The 23,408-nt window shown below is 29.3% G+C and overlaps 1 protein-coding gene across 1 annotated transcript in view; it reads left to right on the forward strand.

Moving 5' to 3' along the window:
- Positions 1–2,882: 2,882 nt before the first annotated feature.
- Positions 2,883–23,408, forward strand: part of LOC111030540 — a 33,030-nt gene continuing 12,504 nt past the window's right edge. Inside the window, exons 1-7 of the mRNA XM_022310080.1 lie at positions 2,883–2,988; positions 11,471–11,652; positions 11,848–12,115; positions 17,367–17,609; positions 20,374–20,448; positions 20,970–21,168; positions 22,053–22,299. Coding sequence (XP_022165772.1) covers positions 11,494–11,652; positions 11,848–12,115; positions 17,367–17,609; positions 20,374–20,448; positions 20,970–21,168; positions 22,053–22,299 — 1,191 coding nt within the window. The 5' untranslated portion in view covers positions 2,883–2,988; positions 11,471–11,493. The remainder of the gene's footprint in view (positions 2,989–11,470; positions 11,653–11,847; positions 12,116–17,366; positions 17,610–20,373; positions 20,449–20,969; positions 21,169–22,052; positions 22,300–23,408) is intronic.

The raw sequence follows: 23,408 nt of genomic DNA on the forward strand, positions 1-23,408 counted from the left end.
TACATAGTTAATACTTATTTTTATGATTATGTTTGTCATTGATGTAATTGATGATGTTATTACAATTATTACTGAATACTGGGGTACCTGTTTCATTCAACCTGTGTTGTGTTTTAAATTAATAAAGTGTTTATTTTCAGCTACTGAACTGTAGTCCAATTATTATTAATTAAATATTATAATCTGTACTCCTTAATTTATTTCCTACTCTCTTTCAAAAATAGAATTATTAATGGTATGTATGTTAAGAGTTTAAGACGTTACGATATGTTTTATCTTTATTTGTGTGTATCCAATCTGCAACTAATAGTTATAAAAATAATTCTAATTAAGACAAGCTCGGATTAAGGGGGGAGAGTCCCGAGGCCCACCTTTACCCTCAAATATATTTTTTAATGAGTTAAAAATAAAATATTTTAAATCAAAATATAAGGAGTTAAAAAAAATCTCTAGGCCAAACCATTATTTCTCTTGTAACTGAAACCCATTTAAGTTATTTTGATTACAAGCTCTAGTCACGAGTGATTGACCATAGTAATAATAATAAACTAATAATTAATAAATAATAATGAATAATATACTATTCGTTGCGAAACTGAAGAGACTAGATATCTAAAAGGGATACTATAAATTGGTTACATTGTCAAGTGTTTATCTCAATAGTTAGTTTTCAGATTTTTTTTTAAAAATTTGGTCCCATTAAATGAAAATAATAATATTATAATTTTGTGTAAGTTACCTGTAAAGCAATAAAGTAACTTATTTATTTTTTGAAGGAAACTCGAGACTCACAATTTTATTTTTGTAACATTTATGTAAACACGCTGATGTACAAATAGTGATAACGACTAACGCGTTAAGTATAACGATGACCGGAAGATGATCGCTGCTCCAGTCGGCCGCGTCAGTGGTCTTTGGCTAAAAACAGAATAGGATTTTCTATTATTTTATCATCGTCCTTTGATCTTCATAAGTACATTGGTTGGGTACTTGTGTCTGATAGTTTGCGTTCTGGTCAACGTCATTATATTATTATAATAATGAATTAGTCAAATTTCGTTTTCTCATGTTTTCAGGCTTTAATAAATATAAAATAAATGAAACCGAATAAAATCAATATTATTATTTTTAAGTAAGTTATTATCATTTTAAAATGTACAGTTTGAAAAAGGCCATAACTTACTTAAAAATAGTAATATCAATAAAAGTCTAAGTGGGGCTCTAAATAATAACGTTACCTTTAAAATTATGATAGGTCAATTCACTCTTATATCAAAACTAACAGCTCAATATTGAAACTGGCAAACAAGAATTTACGATGTCATACTTGTGAAGTTGTGAAAGACTGATTAAATACATGCGGGTGCAACGTCCTTCGAACAAACAACTGAGCAACTCAAGCAACTAGTGCATACAAGACCGCAGTCAGCGAAATAAATTTTTTTTTTTTTTTGGGGGGGGGGGGGTGTAGAGTATAGATATGTAATATTATGTTATTATGTTATAAAATATGAAGTTATAAAAATATCATTTAGGTTATGAACATGACATTTTTCAAAGTTCAGAACATCTTTTCGGGTGTGGAATGTGGATGTTGATACTAGTTAAGTTCCCAACGTATTTAATAAGTACGAAATTGACAGAAAAAAATTCTAGATTGCATTGGAACAACGCATTAAAAACATTTTATGACCTATCTTTTTCTAAAATCTTAGTCTATTTTGTCTGCCATACTAAAAATTCTGCTTCAATAGTTAGTGAGTTTAGTTATAAATATAAAAATCAACACAAGGCTTAATATCTTTATTTTTTTTTTTGACACAAAATTTAGGAATTATATTTTGCAGGCTTGTTATTAAATAATTCATTTAGTTATTGTAAAAAGTCGTCTAATAAAGGTATATAAATTGAAATTCTAAATTATTCTTCGGGATACCAGATTTTAATGTCGATGCGTTTTGTCTGACGAGAATTCATTCATTATTAACTGATTATGATATATTAAATACAATTTTAAACTCTTCATTGGCGTTTTCTCACTTTTTAATTAAAATTTCGAATATGTCATCGATAGTTCGATACCTATGTTAGCATGCTTCATAAAGATCTCGATCGACTTTTTGTAAAATTTTGCAAAGGGGCAAATCCAGAGAAATTAAACCACCAGCTGCGTTTAAGCTAGTAACTTTTTGTAATAGCTTTAAGTAATTGTAAAGATTTAGACGAAGTATCTCTATTATGATGGTTTTCCAACAACTCTTCTAATGTATATAAAACTGGACAATGTGTTTGAATGAATCTTCCTAGTGCATCTTGGTTTTCAACCCATCTCGTTCTACACATTAAAATTAATGTAGTTTTATTAGTTCTTAGTATATACTTAAGAATATTTTGTTTTAATATATGTGTACTCTGAGCTAATGATTTAAAAAAGTTACAAATTGTATGGTTTGTTTCAATAGAATTTCGAAATAGTTGAATTTTCGCAACCACAAACCTAAGAAATTGGTTTTCAGTTAAGGCCTTGCTATAGGAGATTTGTAACAAATAAGGGAACAATACAGTAGGTAATAATATCATCTTAATATATATAATGCTAATTATAATATAATTTACATGTTATTGTGTTAATAATGAGGGTGCTATATTATAATCGCAACATCGCGAATTTTGAAACCGAATATAGGTACCTAGGTGTACAATATATATATTATAAGCACTTGCCAAACGTCGATGGTGATTTTACACGGATACCGCACACAATAATAATAATAATGTCGGTATCGTGTTTCGTTCCGAGTTCATGTGTTTGGGTTGTCTTGACGACACACAGCTCAGAACGTTTCGACAAAACGCCCGCAAAGACATTAGACTACAGTTAGCGAGCACAAGCCACAGTCGGTCATGTGCCATCGGTAAGTAAACGCCTTGCCGTTTGCACGCAATATAATATATGAACAATCAGCTGATGTTGGCCATTCGTTGGAGGTACGTAATATTTCAATAAGAATTTTATTTGTAATTTTGATCGATACCTTTATTTTATCATTTAAGATGATTGCGCCGTAACCAGAGGTGGATAGGCACTTTTTTGTCATAGGAAAAATATTTAAAATACCTACCTCGAATTTAAATTACACAATTAATACCGTACTAAACAAAGCAGCTCGTCTTGCTCGCGAACCACAAAAATATTTATTTCAAGCAGACATATTTCATTTCTTTCCTAGACTTTGATAAGAAAAATTATCCACCTAGGTATGAAAAAACAACATTTTAACATTTTCCAAAGATTATACCTACCTACTTACTTATTATTTTTAGTAAAATTCGTACAAAAAAATATGAGGCCTTCCAGGGCCTTAGCCCTTCAGGACACTATAACCATTATTACTTTCATGATTATCTAAATCTTATAATAATATAATAGGCATGTTGTATATCTGACTCCTTAAATATTACACCCATATTAATGCATATTTAACATTATTCGCTTATACGAGTGTAAGTGTATAGGCAATGCAGGTAATAAACTAAAGTGCAATAAATTGTAACTGCTGCATTAAATAGTTAGAGTAAATCCATACTGTTGGGGCCTTGGGGGCTTCGTTCCCCCCTCAAGTAGTAACCTTACGTAACACAATTTATGCAAACATAACATAAAACGCATCAGTTAATTGTAAAAAATCAAGTTAACTTTATATCTATATAAATATAGAATATTGACTATAAAATATAAGAATTAAATACAAAATGTTGACATATTTAATATGTAAAACTGTTAACAATTGAAGATTGATAATTTGTAGACTTAATACATTTAATGAAAAACAAGCCAGTGTTGTATTTAATTAATCCGGTGTCGACACGTCGCCATCATTGTACCTAGGTACAGGCATTGAGTATAATATACTATCTATACTCAATGGTACAGGGGAAAGTTTGTCATGGTTATTCGCTAGATGCACTCATCTAATACCACTTAAATCAACACTATGATAACACAAATTAACTATTAAATGTTGCTTACCTTACCACATATTTTCAATTTCAATTCATTGTCAATCTCTCCTAGCTGATAATTAGTATAAATAACATGAAGACAAAATTTTAAACATTTATAAAGTCCAAATATGTTTAAAATCACATAAAATGTCGCAGGTACCTAGTCAGATGGTGCACCATGCACGTATCCTTGATATCACGTATACATCGCAGGTATGCAAGTACCTATACTTTGTATTTACATTATCAATGATGAATCTATAAGTCCCATACATCTATATAGGTAGTTAAATTGTTTCAAATTTGAACAAAAATCCATTAAAAAAATTTTTTATTTAATATATTTTCTTACAGATTTGTTGTCTATAGTATCAATTACTTATGAGAACCGTTGTTTTAAATCTTAAATCCTTAGCTATAACAAATTGAACAAAAATGAATTTTAACTAGAAAATTATTAGCATATTTTCTAGATTTTGATAAAAGACTTTGAACATAAAGAAATTTTGTCAAATTTCGAATTTTAAATGCTTAGAAAAAAAATCGTGCCTATTTATCTTTAATATTTTTTAACTGTTACTACTTACTACATAGACTTTTAAATTACCCATTTCATTTCATTGATATCTATAGAAAAAACTGATAAAATCCAAAATTTCTCATAAATAATTCAATCAAATACTTTGAAAATTGTATCATGTAAAGAATATGATACATTGTGAACACTTTAAGTACCTATTTATGGACTACTATTCATTTTTTAATTACATCAAAGTAAGAAAATCGTTCGATGAGAAATCGTTAATTTACGGGTGAATAGCAAATGTCTAAAATATATACTATTGACTCTCATAAAATATTAATTCTTTAGTTATTATTCTTTTTTCGTTATTTTGTCGAAATTCTAACTCCAGACTCTCATAAAAATAATGTGGATTAACACTGAAATTTTTTTATTTAATTCCCACAAACTTTAACTAGTATTACATTTTTGGTACAAATTTTTATCCAGCCGAGTGTATTCATTTGTATTGTAATTTGCAATAGGTAAATATTTTTGAAATTGTTGACGGATGATGATTATTAAATTTATGTCGATGGTATACTAATATAGGTAAAACTGTATTAGTAATAGTAATCCGGTAACTTTATTTCTTTTTCATGTAGTCAAAAAACAGAATTTTGTAGGTTGTGAGTTATAGACTATATAATTACAATCTACTCATAAGTCATAATACAGTATTTTTGACATATTGTCTGCGATTACTTTATGACACACTGACGTAAGTAGAAATATCTATATAGAAATGGTGTCTAATTTTCTAATACATATAAATTCACTTTTGTTATGAATAGCACACATAAAGAAGACTTTAAGAATTGGAGCATATTTAGTTATATTATATTGCATTTAGGTAGGTACTTGTATGTACTTAGTCATGTGCTTCATTTTTATTTTTGTAAAAGGTTTTTAAAATTAAATATACGAAGTATTTTATGGTGGTATTATGATATTAAAGGTAGATAGATTATATAGGTATACAGAATATATAATATATAAACTAATGTTTTTCATGTACCTGCCTATCTAAAAATTATTTATTTTTCTTTTAATTGTTATACCCAACAGTTTTTTTAGACACGTTTAACTAACTTCGTTATCGTTTTATATGAATGTTCGTGTTTTTACTGTCCTTGTTAAAATTATTACCTTATGACTCTTAAGAGGCAGAGAGAGTCAAAAGTACGTTTTAGATTTTAGACAAGGTAATTAAATTACAGTACTTCAAAACTATAAACTGTATAATTGTTTTATTATAATAAAAAATATTATGCATAGTTAAATTATATATACCCACCCAATAAATTACGTAATGTATATATTATACCCTACTTATCTTATAATAAAACAGGAATAATAATAAGGTAATTAGGTATTTAACAAAAACTAACCCAAAAATTGTCATAAGTTTAAAATAGTAGCGCGCAACTGCAATATAAAAATGTTATCCTAGTATGACGTACAATAACTGTTGTAGGTAAACTTAACCAATTATGTTATGATTGCAAATACTATAGACATATAATATACCTGTACAATCGTACCTTAATGTTATGAAAATAGTAGGTATTTAATAAAATATAATATTTTAAATACTTCCTATTTCATTTTATTGTATGGTAGGTATCTATATTGCAATTTGCAAGGTTGGGAAAGGTGACTCATATTTAACTTGTTAAGTTATTACAGAAAATATAAGTTAAATTTAATGCTGGAAGTTAATTTTCTTTTTTTCACTTGAAAAATTATAAGCTACAGAGAAAAAGAATATAACTTACCTAACTTAAATAAGAATCAGATCAATTAAAAAAAAAATTAAATAGGTATTAACATTGTTGAATGTATATAAAGTATTATATTTATAACCAAATTCGATTAAAGTTGAAGCACACAAAAATAAAAATATATAGGTTTATAAGAGTAATTAACAGAAATAATAGCCGAAAATGTTTTACCATATCTATTACCTGTACTATAATATTTTGTATATTTTGAGGAGTATAATATTACAATCGATACCTAAGAATATTAGGTAAGTACTTTGCTTTTATGTTCCCAGCTGTAAGTTTTAGCATAATATTATGAAATAATCTGTAACTTATTTAATGTTGCATAGAACAGGTCATAGATACTTAGTTATTACTTATCTGTGTAATAAAAATCATAATAATATTATATTATAAATTGACGAAATAACTTTGAGCACAGGGTAACGACACTTTTTTCTATCTATCGCAGGATGTAGGACGATCCATTAAAATGTGAGTGCGCTTATATTGTTTTCTTGTTTATAATTTGTCGTAACTTAAAAAACTACTTAAAAAGAAATTAAGGACGTAGGTCTTTAAGCTATTCTACTCCTAGCTTAAATTAGCCAGAGTTAAAAAGTACTCAACAGAATAAAAATAATTTCGATGGCATTATTGATTAGGTAATTGAGAGAGAAGAGGTCCCCTGAAGTTCTTAAGTTGTCCTGAAGTCCGAACTGGCAGTAATTTAAATAAATACAATTTATTTGACAGAAACATCATATTAAAATAGTTTTGATAATTTTATTTTCTTAATCTGATTGCTGTCACTGTTTCACTCATAATAAAAAATAGGTTGTTCATAAATATACATTTGAAATCATTGTTAATATAGGTGTAGACAGTGTTAAGGTTATGGTGTTTGGAAATTATTTACAATTTGTGCACCCCAAAAATATTACTCTAGTTGCTCCTATGAATTTGAAATCGTCAATGGAAATTGAAAATGTAGGTAGGTGTATAAATCATAAAGTTGTTTAAGTTACTTGATCCCTATTGAAATCCAGTTTGATGCATTCAATACAGATATATATAGATAACTAAGATACTCATAGGTATTCTAATATTACCTACTTATGTCAACGAATTAATAAATAGGTGTGAATAGAAAGACCAAATTAGGACTGTGGATCTAAGCCATTATCTCCTAACTTTATTAATTTGACTTGTAAAAGAAATATGTCTCAAAATATTATTTACATTTTAAATAATCATATTTTCTTATGAAATAGGGTAAGTGCCTGCTAGAAAATAATAAAGAATGTTCATGACCAGTTATTGTAGTTATTAGTTGTAGCATACCTATACTATAAAATCACAAGAAATGTGTAAAAAATATTTTTTGACCGGGGTTAATTAACTGTTCAAACCATTACCTTATTTTTAAAGATTCATTTGAAATACAACTGTTTTTAGTATTTTTAGTCTAATAAATAAACAATGCAAGTTGTAAAAATAACCATTAAACTGGCTATTATAATATGATATAGGTACTATTGTGACTCAGTAGGGCGTCATTTTTGTGGCACAATGAGGTCAACTGATAAAAAAAAGCATAGACTTTTTATTACTAGAAAATGTCTGAAGTAGGCGATAATAAAATCGGGTTAATGCTACATAAGATATTATACAAAACTAGTCATTCAGGATAACATCACAACCACAAGTATTTGGTGTTTTTACACGCAAATTATATGGTAATCAAAAAGATTGACCTTTGGCTGGCAGATTATTATTTTAATGGTAATTGGGTCGAAAACACTTGACCTCGACCTCAAGACATCGGTTCATGTCTACTAAACCACGTCGTCGTGTGTCCGAATAAAATTAACGCTCAACTTTTGCGTGCATAATCGATTTCCAAATAATCATGTAACAAGGTCATAGACCATATTATGTATTTATGTCCATACAATAAATATTCCAGAATGTACATATAGCTTTTGCAAATAAATATTCCATTTTGTTTATTTCTTCTCAATCAATTAGTTTTTCAATGTTTTCGCTTTATAAAAAAGCAATTTGAGAACAATTTTGATTAAGGGTTTTCATTTTTTTGATTTCTGCGAGAACACTTTTATTATGTTTGTGATGTAGGTACATAATCAATGTAAAGAAGAAAAAGTGTTAAAATAAATTATTAAAATCTAATATATTTGAACGTAATAGGGTATTTGAATAGGTATAATGTAATTGTTAAAAAAAAAATTTGCATTCCAATAATTTTTATCAGTTATTGTATATTTGTATGTTTCATATATTATCTTTTTTAGTACCCTTTTACCTATACCTATTGGCCTTTGCAAACACACTGGTAACATATGCGACGCATGACCTATCTATCTATCACTTACTAGGCTCTCCAATCTGTGTACAGATATGAGATAGGTATGTACCAAATGTGGTTCCATCCACTTCATGATTCTCATTACTTGAACAGGTCTTACAATAGGATCCGGAAGAGTTGGATCCATAGACTTATTGGTACAAATTATTGACCTAAGAATCTTTTTTAATTCATAATATGTGCTATTTATAACTTATATATAACAGAATTAAATTGGTATTGGTAATACATAGGTTCCAATATGGTAATAGGTGTGTACGCTGAATCGGTTTAGTAATAATGTACAAGTATCGAAATGACTATGTATTGAAGCTATTATTATATATCTGCTCATTTATATAGAAAGTCTACCGCTATGCCAGTATACGTTAGTATTCAGTATCAATAATTGCAGTATTAATAATAAATTAATATAGGTATAATCATGGGTAGAATCGTAAAGATAGGATATTGATAGTCTAAAAAAGCCAAGAATAGCCTAAAAAAGAGTATAAAAATTTAAAAAAGGTAAGGTTAGTTTACGTTTTAACGGGTGGTATCGGTTATCACCAAAATAATTTCTATACTATTTAAATCTGTAATGCAGTAAGTTTAAGACAAATAAATCAAACTTAGGTAAAACACATTTTTTCGACTTAAATGCAAATATCGTTGGTACTTTGAAATTTTTATAAAACTAAAAAAAAAAAATTAAATGTAAAGAATTAAATGTCATAGTATAACTTAATATGTAAAAATGATGTACGTATAAGATTAAAAGAGTACTTTTAAAATGTATACAATCCATTTAAAATGAAAAAGTTTAAACATGCAACGTTCGAGAATTGCCGATGAATCAAATTTAATCAAGATGTTTAAATTTATGCTCAGAGTCGGAAAATTGCTTGCAAAGATTGGATTGTTAATTTTTAATATGTACAAATATAAATTATGGAGTATATTTCAAATTTTGCCATAGCAGAGCCAACTACATCCTAATCATAAATATTTTGGGTGTTAACTCATAAAGTTCAAAGTGGTCTCGAAATATTCATTATAAATTATTGTAATATGTTAAAATAATTCAAAATATAACACCATAACATTAAAACTGTACTTAATTTGGAAGCAAAATTTTCATGCGTCGAAAATTATCTCAAATGAGGCAAAATTTTATTGAGTATGGTCATATACTCATATCGTGATGAACATTTTCTATTCGAATCATGCTTTTTTTCAAAAAGTCATATTTGGTGAAAACTTCTAGTACAGTTATTCGTTTTTGAGTTATACCAAAATAATATCGAAAAAACCACCCTTGATGTTGAAAATCGAAACGTTTTTGCGACATCTATTCGTTTACCGATATAGACATAAAAAATCACATATCGTCGTAAAATCAATACAATTTATCCTACATTGTATACATTGCTCCGAATAGAATCTAGAAAAAGTAAAATTATTTTAAAATAAATTATTAATTAAAAATAATCAAATTTGTATTTTAAATATATTGCTATGCTATAGATTTGCATATAACAATTATATTTAATATTTTTTATTGAAATAAAATTGTTAAACTTACCTTGAAAGTGATGTAAAAACATAAAATTTAAAATAATTTATTCATTTAAAATAGGTATTTATACACTTGTTAAGACTGTAAGTGGTAATTTGATAAGCAAGTGTTGGCTGAAGGACATTTTCATAAACTAAGAAAATAAAATAATGAATTCTATTTATGTAAGTTTTGGTGTTTAATTTTGAAGTCTGAATATTTGATCTTGTAAGTATAATATGTGGAAATATTGTTTAATCTATAATACAAAAGCTAGTGTTAGGTAACTTAGGTAGCGTTTAATGTTTATAGTTAATTCGCTGACTACCTGATGGCTAATAATTGCATTACATTTTATAGGGAAAATTTGGTATTGAACCTAAACTAGGTAGCAATATATAGTATACTTAGTAAATTATTAATAATAAGGAACATGGTGTTGATCGTGACAAATTAATTAATACCAGTGGTATTTTTTTTTTTTTTTTTTATTGAACTTAAGCTTCGGCAACTGAGGCCATTAGCTGTAGTAGGATTTGTATTGTAGTTTGTATTGTATATTTTTTGGAACGGTAGGGGGGAACACGTGTGTGTTTGTTTTTGGCAGAATTTCGAATGGGGCACCCGTAGGTTTCTGCCATGCCCCGGGGGTGGGGGATGGCAGCACTTGTTCTACCAGTGGTATTATAAGTGGTTTTGAAATTACTGGTGAAAAATTATTAACTGTACGTCGTATAAAATGTACAGACGTTGTTAAATAATACTAGTGACATTCAACTTATGTAATATACTAGTGTATATTATGTAATCTATTTATTTATTCCAATTTTGTTTTTTTTTTTAAATATATTCATTTATTGCTATTTATGTTATTATTGTTATTATTTTAATAATTAATAATTACTAATACTTATTAAGTATGGCTATTCATGTATTTGAATTATAGCCAAATTATATGACTCAGTTTTTATCGAAACATCAAAAATATTATAAAATTTATAAACGTATACTAATCTTTTAATAGTACTCAATCATCATCTATAAGAAGTTATTCTCACCTGTGAGATGGGCCATTTAAATATGTTATATATAATTTACTTATTGAAAATTGTAATTTCTTGGCCAATAAATATTTTTGTTATTACTATTTATTATAATTGCATCGCTATCCATGTTCGTATAAATTGAAATGTAAAAAAAATCTGTTGAAGGTTGGATATAGTACGATATAATTATGACTACATTACGGACCACCACTACAACTGAATTTCGAAAGCGAGTATATTTCGATGGGTCGCCATCACACGTTATAAATGACAAGTGCCTAACACCTTTAATGAAAGCATGTATGTATGGACGATCCGAACAAGTCAAACTAATCCTAGAAGAAAAAGTAAATAATAACTATTATTGTAATAAATAACCCAAACTATATATCAATCATACGCAATTCAAATAAAATGTAGTAAATATGCTTAAATGTAAAACTGTTGATGGTGAAATTATTTGATTTAACTTAACTGAATAATATTCTCACATTACCATGTTATGTTTCATATAGATGATTTAACTCTCTTTTTTTGAACAGCCATTGACAGTGGTAGAACGGGATGGTGTTTTTAAGACAGCGTTGCACTACTGTGCCGAAAACGACGAAGACGATGCAGACTGCGCTAAGCTTCTCCTGGAAGCCGATCCATCTATAGTCGATATACCCGACGACGATGGTCACACAGCTCTACATTTGGCTGTAATCGCTGGTAATTTGCCGTTAGTTCGATTCCTGCTCGTGTCCGGCCAGGCGGACCCAAATAAGCGAGATGCCGAAGGTCACTCGACTGTTCATTGGGCTACAGGTATATAATTATGGTATCTTAAAAGCACATCAACTAACTACTAACAGTTATTAGTTATGAGTTTATGACTTATTAGTTATTAGTTATTATATATTAGTTTATTACCCATATCTATTATATTGTAATTTTGACTGTAGAGGTATCAACCTAGGTACTTATTATTATTATTAGGTATATACTCGTAACATGACTAAATTATCCACGTGATACTCCTCGACGAAGTCGGTGCGTATGTGGGTCATATTATATTTGTGACATGTCGAGGTGAAGTTCGAATAGATAAAGAGAACCCGTACTCGCTCGCATTCACACATAGCAACCTCTCTATGTTTATTATTTATTTGTAAACAAATACATCAAAAAGGCCGCCACCACGGCAGTGTGCCACGGTGTCGCAGCCATCGTCTAGCGTTTCCCGATAGGTCACCGGCGTATTCTAATCTTCGTGTGAAGTGTGTAAGTCCCTAGTGATGGAGTAGGACCACAGGAATCTTCACCCGGAGGTCCAAGGGATGATATCAACAACAGCATCAATAACAACAACAAAATCAATGACCTCAACCACAACAACAATGGCGACAATGACAACGGCTACGCCAGTAGTACCGACACATATTTGGTGTGATTTTAATCATTTTAATTGTAATTTAAAACTTATTTATAATAAAACTTCATTTTCCATTTGATCCCATGTGTATCTATACTGCTAACCTTAGAAACTCCATGTTTATCCGACTTAACCAGTCTAGGATCCGTGGTGGTTGTTGCTTTTTCGGTGTCCGACCGTAAGGGTTGAAGATGCGTTTACACTTTTTAAGTGGTTAACATATAATATATTATGTCTTTGATCAAACGTATTATTATATAAATTCAATATTATTATATCAATTAAATGTGTCGAGTGTTGACTCATACATAGTTCGAAGTGGTCTCAAAATATTCACAACAAACTATTGCATTATGTTAAAAATTCAAAATATAATACCATAGGTATAACCATGTTATATTATAACTGTACTTACTTCGGAAGTAACATTTTCGAGTTCCTAAAAATATCTCAAATAAGGCAATATATTTTGAACATTTTATTGAATAGGTGTGGTCATATCATGTTGAAAATTCTTTATTCGAATCATTATTTTCTTTGAAAAGTCATATCTGGTAATATCTGGTAGTAGTTCTCAGTTATACATTTTTTTAAATGGTTAATTTATATTATGTCTCTGATTATACATATTATTATATAAATATTCGATTGAGAAAAGCTAACCAATGGGTGATGATATATATTCTTTGCTAAGTATATCGTGTAAACTGTATATTAACAATACACAACACCTTTGCTCCTTTGTTATATTAAATGTATAAGTTTGAATTAAATTTGTTTTTATAATGTTTCAATATGAATATTTACTTTAATACTTGAAAAAAAAATCAGTATATAAAATATGTTACTAATAACAAATCGATCACAATAAGGTATAGGGAAATATAATTTTAATACCTATATATTATTTTAAGCTACATAACTTGAATAACTTGAATTGTTTTATGGGTGATCGCGTGACTATGAAAAAAACTTTCATAGGTAGTCATTTTCCCATAAGTTTTTATTCAAAATACAATAGAACTATACCTTTCTTAAATATATAGTTATAACAATTAATAATTTGTTTCCAAATCAATACGTTCTATATTTTAGAGAATAGGTAGACAGGAAAATTTTCAAACATCGTATCGATAAGTATAATAAGAACAAAAAAAATTAAAAGTTATAATAATGATGCTATCATAATTATGATAATAGATTTTAATACATTTCTTGAATTATTTTATTTTATTTTATTTTTTTATTGAACTAAAGCCCGGCAACTATGGCCGTTAGCTGTTTGTAAGGGGAACTGTTTTGTTTGGAACACGTAATGTATGTGTAGCAAGGACTTTGTTCCTAAAAATTCTGGGTGGTCTGGAAGGTAGCAACGCCGGCTGGTAACCTAACCTAACCTGGTAGTTGGTACGTGCATTCATAGCGTTTCCACAGATTAAGCGCACGACCGAGTCTCACCTGCAACCCACAATTTTATTTTATTATGTTTTTCATCTCATATATAAAAAGTCAGAGCCTCGCCGGTAAACAGGTATAGATGCATATTACATTAACTTATTGAAATATTATAAAAACATATAGGTAATATTATAAAAAAATATGTATGTAAAGGTACATTATATATTTGTTTATTATGTGATACACGTTAGCAAAAATTGTCTGACTTTCATGCAATATAAATATAATAATGATCGTAATCTATGAACAAGCTTATATTTATTAGAATTTACTATAATACACAACAAAGAATTTACTGTTTTGAAAAAAATAAATATTGTTATTGGTATTTATTATTTGATGCCAATGCAAAGCCAACATGGAGCTTTTATTTTATTGCTTAGTTTACTTCAGAAATATAGCAGAGCTAGTAAGCTAAACATTTGTTTGGCGAGTACGACACAAAATAAAAATATAAAATGTGATTTAAAAAAATACATGTATTGTATATTTTGTACATATTTTTTGAGATTTTCCAATGTGATATTAACTTTTAAATTATGAGTGGAGTAATAAATGCTTTGAATACCAACTTTATTCTTTTGAGCTACCTATTTGTAGATAAGTATTTTAAATTTTTAAGTGTTTTAGATTTATGTATGATAAAATGTAATATTTTTTTTAAACAAATTAATAATATAAGCAAATAAAAATATTCAAGCTTGGTTACAAACCTTTAAAATGTCATATGAGATCCCGCATAAGTGATTCTTAAAGTAATTTAAAAATGTTGAAAATACATAAACACAGTTGTTTGTTATGTATAAGCGCTTGAAGTTCAAATATTTCTGATGATCACAAGTATCTTTTAATTATTTCTGCAGTTAAAATTATTCTTGGGAAATTGTAACTTTTCACCACTATGCATATTATTATTTACTCGACACAATGTAATTTTTACCATTAGCCTATTCACCTAGTATTCATTCATAAGTTAATAATAGCTAAGAATGTAAAATTTAATATTAATATAACAGGGAGATTCGATTAGTTTTTGGTAAAAATTAGTTTAACCTATGTATTATACTAATAGAAAAATAAATTACTATAATTGCTATATATATAATCAAATATGTGCTGATAGTCCGTTTCCAGTCAGAAGTCAGAATCGTTTTTCGTATACAATGATTTATCACCGAGTTCAATTTTAATTCATCCATTACAGAAACCAACGCAGTGATGAGGTACTCACGACACCTACTGCGTCTGATGCATTTTTTGACTCCCTTGTTACTGGGTCACTGAACTGACTAAAGTCAGTTTAAAATCAATAACTTTTAAATTATTTATATCATTTCGTTGGTGTATCATCATTTTAAGGAGGGTCATTAAAAAATATATCTACATAGTAATTTGCCGTTAAATATAAGACATAGGTACCAATTTCTACTATAAGTTTGTTAAAGTTTCAAATGAATATTTAAAAATATTTAATAAGAATATCTGTATGTATCTATACATATAATGACCTATAACCCCTCATATTAAAAATATGTATAAACTAATAAATGTTCTAGGTATTTGGATTTATCAATTTATTTTTAGCGGCTTAGATTGTTCTTAATATATTATGAACATTTATCTTGTTTAAAAAAAATTGAATATACTTTTTATTTAAATGTTATTATAAATTATAATTATTAAGACTTATGAATTATGACCCTAGTGTGGTTAAATTGTTGAATGCAATATATATCATACTTAAAAATCCAGTTGGTTCGGTAATGAGACCTTTTTTGTGTGATGACACTTTTGGAGTAGAAAAATACTCCAAACTTCAGTATTGAAGGAAGTTATTCTTGTAGAAAATTTTGTCTAAGACCTGAGTAAATTCTTGGGGAGATAGTATATAGAGAACTCATACTAATTTTGTTAATATTTGAAAAAAATCAATAACGGGAAACGTTAATATTTACACAACACTAATTTCCGGCACAATCGATTGATCGGTTTTATAGTTATTTTGTTGTGCAGAAACTTTACGGACTTTACGGACTTTAAGGTACTTAAACAACGAACCTATATGCACTATTTTACTATTCGTTGGTAGGTACATTGACTTTTAACTTAAGATTATTAGATATCGTAATGTTCTGTCTTTGACAAACACATACGCTACATATTGGATTTCCGATTTTAACCGTGTTCTTTGTCAAACGTATCGATTGATACAGTGAAGCGAAATGAATTCTGAAAACATATTTTAATTTGTCGTCATGTCTACTTAAGATAGACTTTCCTACATTTTTGATTTTAACTTCTCCAAAAATTGAAATGTGACAATTTTTTTAACTAATCTTTTTTAGCATAAAGTTTTTAGGTATTTTGTGGATAATATCAAAAGTGTTGGAAAGTTGATCTCGATTAGTCATGACGACAAATTCAAAATGGTTTTTAGAATTCTCATAGCTTCATTGGATCAATTGGTAAGTTTGGCGAAAAATACTTCTAAAATACAATATTATGCACGTGTTAGACGAAGACAGAAAATCATGGTTTAGAATCCACTTATTCTAATATTTGTAAGTAAATTAGTACTTTAGGTTGAGCCAATTATATTATATTATGAAAGCCCATTATTCCTCCTCGGGTTCTCCTTAACATAATATATAGGTACAGTGTACACTTTACACAAATTATAAAACTCAATTAATTAAACTGTATGTTCATGCAAAAAGGGCCTAGTCCGTAAAATATATAAATAAACAAATAAATAAATAGCTCACAAAGAGAATGTGGTTACTTCACACTTAAACGAATGGAGTTTAAGAGTGAGGATTTGGGGTGATTGTTGCAGGGTAATTCGTGGTTTGCCGGTTTGTGCTCAACCACATTCTATCAGTAAACAGAGTATAGTCTTTGGTGTGTCATTCGATTTACGGTATTTTACGATATTATTATAGAATTAAAAATTCAAATCGAATAGCTTCATGGTCCGTCGGGGTCTGTATTGGAAAAATTAGCTGTGGTGGTCTGTATGGATGAATTATTATAATAATTGCCATATAAGGAACAATTTAAATGGCCCTACCCCGGGCTTCGTATGACTTATTCATCAACACCACTGTCGCATAAAATATAATATATTAATATGATTGTTTCCGTGGATTGTCTTACCATTTGATCGTGTCTATATTATGTTCGCAGTATGTGCCGACGTGGATGCTCTCGAGTTGGTGCTCAGCCACGGAGGCACAACCAGTTCGGCCGACGTACACGGCGGATATGCCGTCCATTACGCTGCTCAAATGTGTGGAAACGGAGCTTGTCGTTCGGGCGAAGCACGGAATACAGGTGTCCGCGTGTTGCAGCTGTTACTGTCGTTCGGCGCCGACGTCCACGTGACCGACAAACACGGACGCCAACCGATTTTGTGGGCGGCCAGCGCGGGTAAAACGATTTACGACCAAAGCATGTCAGTGGCGTTGACATTTTTTTTATTGTGGAGGGTAGCCTTTTTCCGACGTCTATAATAAGTTTTAAGAAGCTGAAGTCATACTGGGTCAAACCTGATCACGTCTCCCCGTATTAAATAAGTTTTAATAAAAATAAATTGTGTTGGTATTATTTAATTTTTTTCGCAACTAACTGCGTTAAAAAAAAATATTCTGTAACAATGTTTAGTACAATTGTTGTGTTTATAGTTGGTGTAGATACAATTATATTTTTGTACTATGATTTGTATAAATATATATTAAAGATAATCGCTTTTAGCTATAAGCTCGTAAATTATATGTACCAGCTCACACCACACACAAAAACTAATTTCAGGGGGGAGGTGTTATAACTAATAAAAATTGCAGATAAATGTATGGTTAAAACTTAAAAATATTAATTTTTTTTTTATGACCCCGGGGCTTTATTATTTAAACGACCCAAAGATATATATGTTTAACAATTATAAATATTTTACATACTATAGATATAAATTATATATATTTTACACGTCGATGGAGTCACTTCCAATGAAGTAGCCTTAAGCTAAAATCTTAAACTAAGTCTTATGGTTTCAGACGCTTAAGACGTCTGACGTCCTTGCAGGAGTTATCTAATAATTGGATGGCCAATGGATTGACATGGTGATATAGCCTCGTTTTGTGTTTGCGAGCAAACCTTTGGATTTCATCTGCTACTGTAGGCAGCATCATATCACGATGAATTGTGTTGTTACTTTCGAACCGGTAGGCTGCCGTGATGTCTTGACATCGTTATATTACATCGATATTAGACGCTATTTTCAAGCCTGTCGAATCTCTCATTTAATTTTTTTAATGCAGCCATCACGTCAGATAGCGACGGTAAATTTTTATTTTGTTTTGCATAAGTTTGTGTCAGTGGACCCTTTTGATTTTCGTTCAAAGAACTAGACATTGTTAATGTAAAAGATAGTTGCAAAAGAAACTTCTCGAATGACTTATTTCGCAGGCTCTTGTAGTATTCTTTGTACTGCTGTAGTTTTTTTTGGGTGAGCTTTTTCTATTGCATTTTTATATGTGATGCGTCCTTTCCAATTTGCGGTGTGTCCTTCACCATAGTTTGCGCATTTCACCCTTAATTTCTTAGACTTAGAGAAATTTAGTGGAGTGTGACCTTCACTACATTTTGCACTCTTTGGTGTTATGAAACAATATTTTTGAGTGTGACCAAATAGTTGACCATTTTTACATTGTGGCACTTCTTTTTTTCCTCTTGGAGATTCCACTTTTATTATACGATAGCACATATTTTTAATATTATAAATTTCTTTGTTGTTTGCTTGTGGCACCAAATCCACGAAGAATGATGGAAGCCTTACAATAGTTCGATCGCTAAACTTGTTGTTAGGATCCACTATTTTCTTAATTTGAATGTTCGTAAAATTATGAACAAGATGTCCTAATTCGGGTAATTCACTATTAATGTCACAAGGGTCAGTTTCAGGGTGTAATCCACGAATTACTTTTCGAAACTTTTTTTCTGTTGTAAGTTGGTATATGTGATACTCAACTTTTTGCTCTTCTAATACTTTTCTAGTTCGTCGAGACTGGTGTTCGTCGCCTGTTAGTATCTTAATTTTACCATTGCCCAAAGTTTTTATTTGTTGCTCGTGTCCCTCAGCTTCTTCAAGTTTTAAATTAATCATTAATTGTTTAAAATCATTTACACCACATACTGTTATTGGAGGTGGTTTATGGATTTTTACAGAAGTTTTCGCTACTTCATTCGTCACTTTGATTGGTTTTTTGGGTGAGCTCAAAATTCCTTTAGATCATTTCAGAAATCTGAAGTTGCAATTTCTCATTGTTTAATCGCAATCCCGTTACCATTTGTTTCAAGGTCACGTTGTTATTATGTATTTGTGTCCAAATACTAGTATCAACTGTTATATTTTGCGGCGGAATTGTACCGACGTCCATATTTTTATACATTGTGCAATTCGGTCAGTTTAAGTGTGCCCACTTAAAATATATTTGTTTATAAAAACTATTACCATCCGTCCGACCAGCCGTGGTTTACACTGTAAACATTTACAAAAAGTTATAAAAACTTAGACATCACTATTTCGCGAACAGCTCAAGCGAAACATACGTGTTGCTTGTTCAGCGTGCAAAACGCAACTGAAAAGTATTAATGAGCATTTATTTTAATGACGCCACTGCAATAAATATTAAACCATATTATATTATTATCAATCACCTATGGTGGATATTTATACCTACATAATAATAATATTAATTGACATTTACATCTATATAATATTATGTAATAACTTTATACCTAAGCGTATATTATATATTTTTTCATTCGATTTAGAAATAACCGATAATTTCCTGAATATTTAAATATTGAATGTTAAAAGATATTAATTATTATTTAATCATAATATTATGCATTCAGCAATTGTGTACAATAATATGTGTAACCGAGATAGCTCACTATCTATATAATATATAATGTAACAGTAAAAAATATTATTCCAGTAAATAGAGTCAACGAACAATTTCGATATATCTCTTTATTGCTAAGAAAACATTAAATACTTAAACACATTTTATTTTTTATACTTTATACTGATTTTATAATTTTTTGCTTTTGCTTTTTATTATATGTAATAGTTAGAAACTATTATGGTTTCAAATTATTACATTATATTGTTTTAATATAATTTGTTCAGGTAGTGCGGATGCTATTATAACTTTGGTGAACGGTGGAGCAAACGTTGAATCGCATGACAAAGACGGACTGACAGGTAACTGCTTACAAATCGGAACAGAAAGTCGGAGACTTGGAAATTGGGGTGTTAAATATCGCTGAGGTTACTTTGAATTTTAAAATATATGTTTAATAATAATATAATGCACGCGCAACGTGTGCATAGATATTTAAAGTAAATTGTATACAGTACCTACCCATGGGTAGTGGAGCCGACCTCATCATACAAATTATGATATCATGCACCATACATGCCAAAAATTAGATATTATAATATAATTGACGTGGGACCTAACATAAAATTACTAAAATTATGGTTCGAAGCAAATTGCTTTAGCTTATGTACAAGTTTAGGTTTAGCGACACTGGTGGTATACGAGCAGGTGGTATCTAAAATGTATACATTTACATAATACTAATACTAATACAACGATCCATAATATTGATATTATTACTATGTATAACCATCGATTAGCGATTGTGGCCAGCTGCGATTGACCCATTGATCGTGATAAATGCATTTCGTTGACAATAATCAAACTTTTCGCTATCGAATAGCATTGCACTGTGCGGCCAGTCGAGGACACGTAGAATGCGTAGACGGACTTTTGACGTTGTGTGGATGCGAAGTCGATGCGGTGGACAGCAACAGTTGCTCGGCTTTGTTCTATGCCGTGACTTTGGGCCACGCAGACGCGACCGAGATGCTATTGGAGCATGGAGCTAATCCCGATCGACAGGATGGCAAAGGAAGAACGTAAGACGATCACTATATCGTATATTCGTTAATTATACGAAATGTTTAAGTAGTATTTTAGAATTTTTTTTTCATACACATTGATAACACTATGCATACTGCGGATAATTATCCTTAATAATGGTTTTACATCAAAATTAATATAAAATAGATCTAATACTAATTTTATTGTATCTTAAGTTATTACTTTATTACTTATTAAAGGTAGGTACTTGGACATTTTTAAAAACCTAAAATATTTATAATTTTGATATGGATACATCAACATTTTAAAAATAATCGTTAATCAACAATTTACAGTAAAAACCCGTGATACTTACTACTTATTTGGTAAAATAAAGTTTGAATTAACACAGAGCTATCCATATATTCCATAGATACTATTTAAGTATTTACAAATGTGATCTTAAACTATTCTTAAAAATTCCAAAAATGTCGTATAGACTAAATAGACATAATGGTATAAACACAATAAAAAAACAAAATAGACGTGATGTCGTGTAGACAGTATTTATCAATTATCACTGTATATGATTTGTAATCTATAACTATATAATCAATGGTTGTTAAAAAAGTTAAACTATTATTCAGTATCTTTGTGTATTTTATCCACTCATCAATAAAATTCTGTTGTATGCTCATATTATTTGGAAATAGTAGATAAAACATACTTGATAAGTGATTAGTCATGGACATATATTTTAGTGTACAAACGACGGCTAGAAGTGAAGAAAATTGAACTCTTCAATTCGCTGATACGGCGTTGAAACAGTATTCAGCTTTAATTAGAGGTTTTCGAGCATTAAGTCAGATGCCATTATCACTTCTCATCCCGACTTACAGCAATAATTATTATTGGAATTGTTTATATTTATACGTTTAAGGCCAGCGCATTGCGGTGCATTTAAAGGACAATTGGAAACGGTCCGACTTTTAGCTGAACACGGTGCCAATTTATGGTTGCGAAACTCAAAGGGTGGTTATCCATTGCACGACGCTGTGAGGTCTGGTCGCAAGGAGCTGGTCCTTTGGCTGATATCGATGCGTCCCGAGTCTGTAGATTATTATGATGATGACGGTAAACGACCATTGCATATCGCTGCTCTTAACAACAATTTGGAAATGAGTAAGGTAGACTAATTTATATTAACAAATTTATATAATAGTAAGTAAATACTATTCGTCGTTATTTAAGTATTATACTTCTTATAAATCATTAATTAATACACATTAAATAAGGTAATTTGAACTGTAAGCCAAAAATAATAAGAATTAATAAAGTAAATTGTTATAATATATTGTACTCATATTGTAATCATCGAGTATCTATACTTCGGGAACAATAACCGAAAGGACACACGAGAGATAATATTGTGCAAGAGATCTAAAAGAAGAAAAAATTTTAATTGGTTGTTATTCGGTCCGTCTTTAAACATTAATATATAGTTGCTTGAATAAGTGTAAACTGATTGTGGATTATTCAGTTTCATTAAATTAAAATAATGCAACAATCCTCAAGTACTCAATTTAGTTATTGGCTGATAATAATGTTATTATTGTTGTCGTGTTTTAGTTTATAATGCGTTACACGGCGTTATGTATAGACAATATAGGTACATCAGTGTGTAGAAAAATAATATTTTAAAATTCTCGATTATTGATTTGGGCAATATTGAATATTTTTGTATTAGATATATTATATAATATTTCATTTAAATATGCCACATATTTTAATTTTTGAACTTTTGATTATAAATTACCATAAAAATCAAATACATTGTGTAGAAATACACCAGCTAAATTATTTTCCCGGAAATTCATGAATCATGAATTATCAGTTATTATTTATACAAATCCATTAAATAAATTTCAATTCAAAAAAATTACAGAATAGTTTATATAGATAATAATTTTAATTTTTGAATAATAAATGAGAAATTTAAACTTTAGTAAGGGACCTGTTCTTGATGTTTGATATAATTGTTTCCATATAGGGTTTTATATTTTAAACTGCCACTCGTAAATTGCCTTTAACATTCAATCTTGGCTAGTATTTGTTTTTCATAATAACTAGAATGCAGAAAATCTGAAAAATGCAGTTTTAAAAAAAAGAAACACAAATTAAAGTAAATATGATTTTACTTGTTTTGATATTTCCAGATGATTCAAACTTAATGGAAGTCAAAAATTTATCACAATTACCGAATTTCTTGAAATGTACTACTTAGATTTTCATCCGA

Source organism: Myzus persicae, unplaced genomic scaffold, assembly GCF_001856785.1.
Source record: "Myzus persicae strain clone G006 unplaced genomic scaffold, MPER_G0061.0, whole genome shotgun sequence".
In the NCBI taxonomy this organism is placed as follows: domain Eukaryota; kingdom Metazoa; phylum Arthropoda; class Insecta; order Hemiptera; family Aphididae; genus Myzus; species Myzus persicae.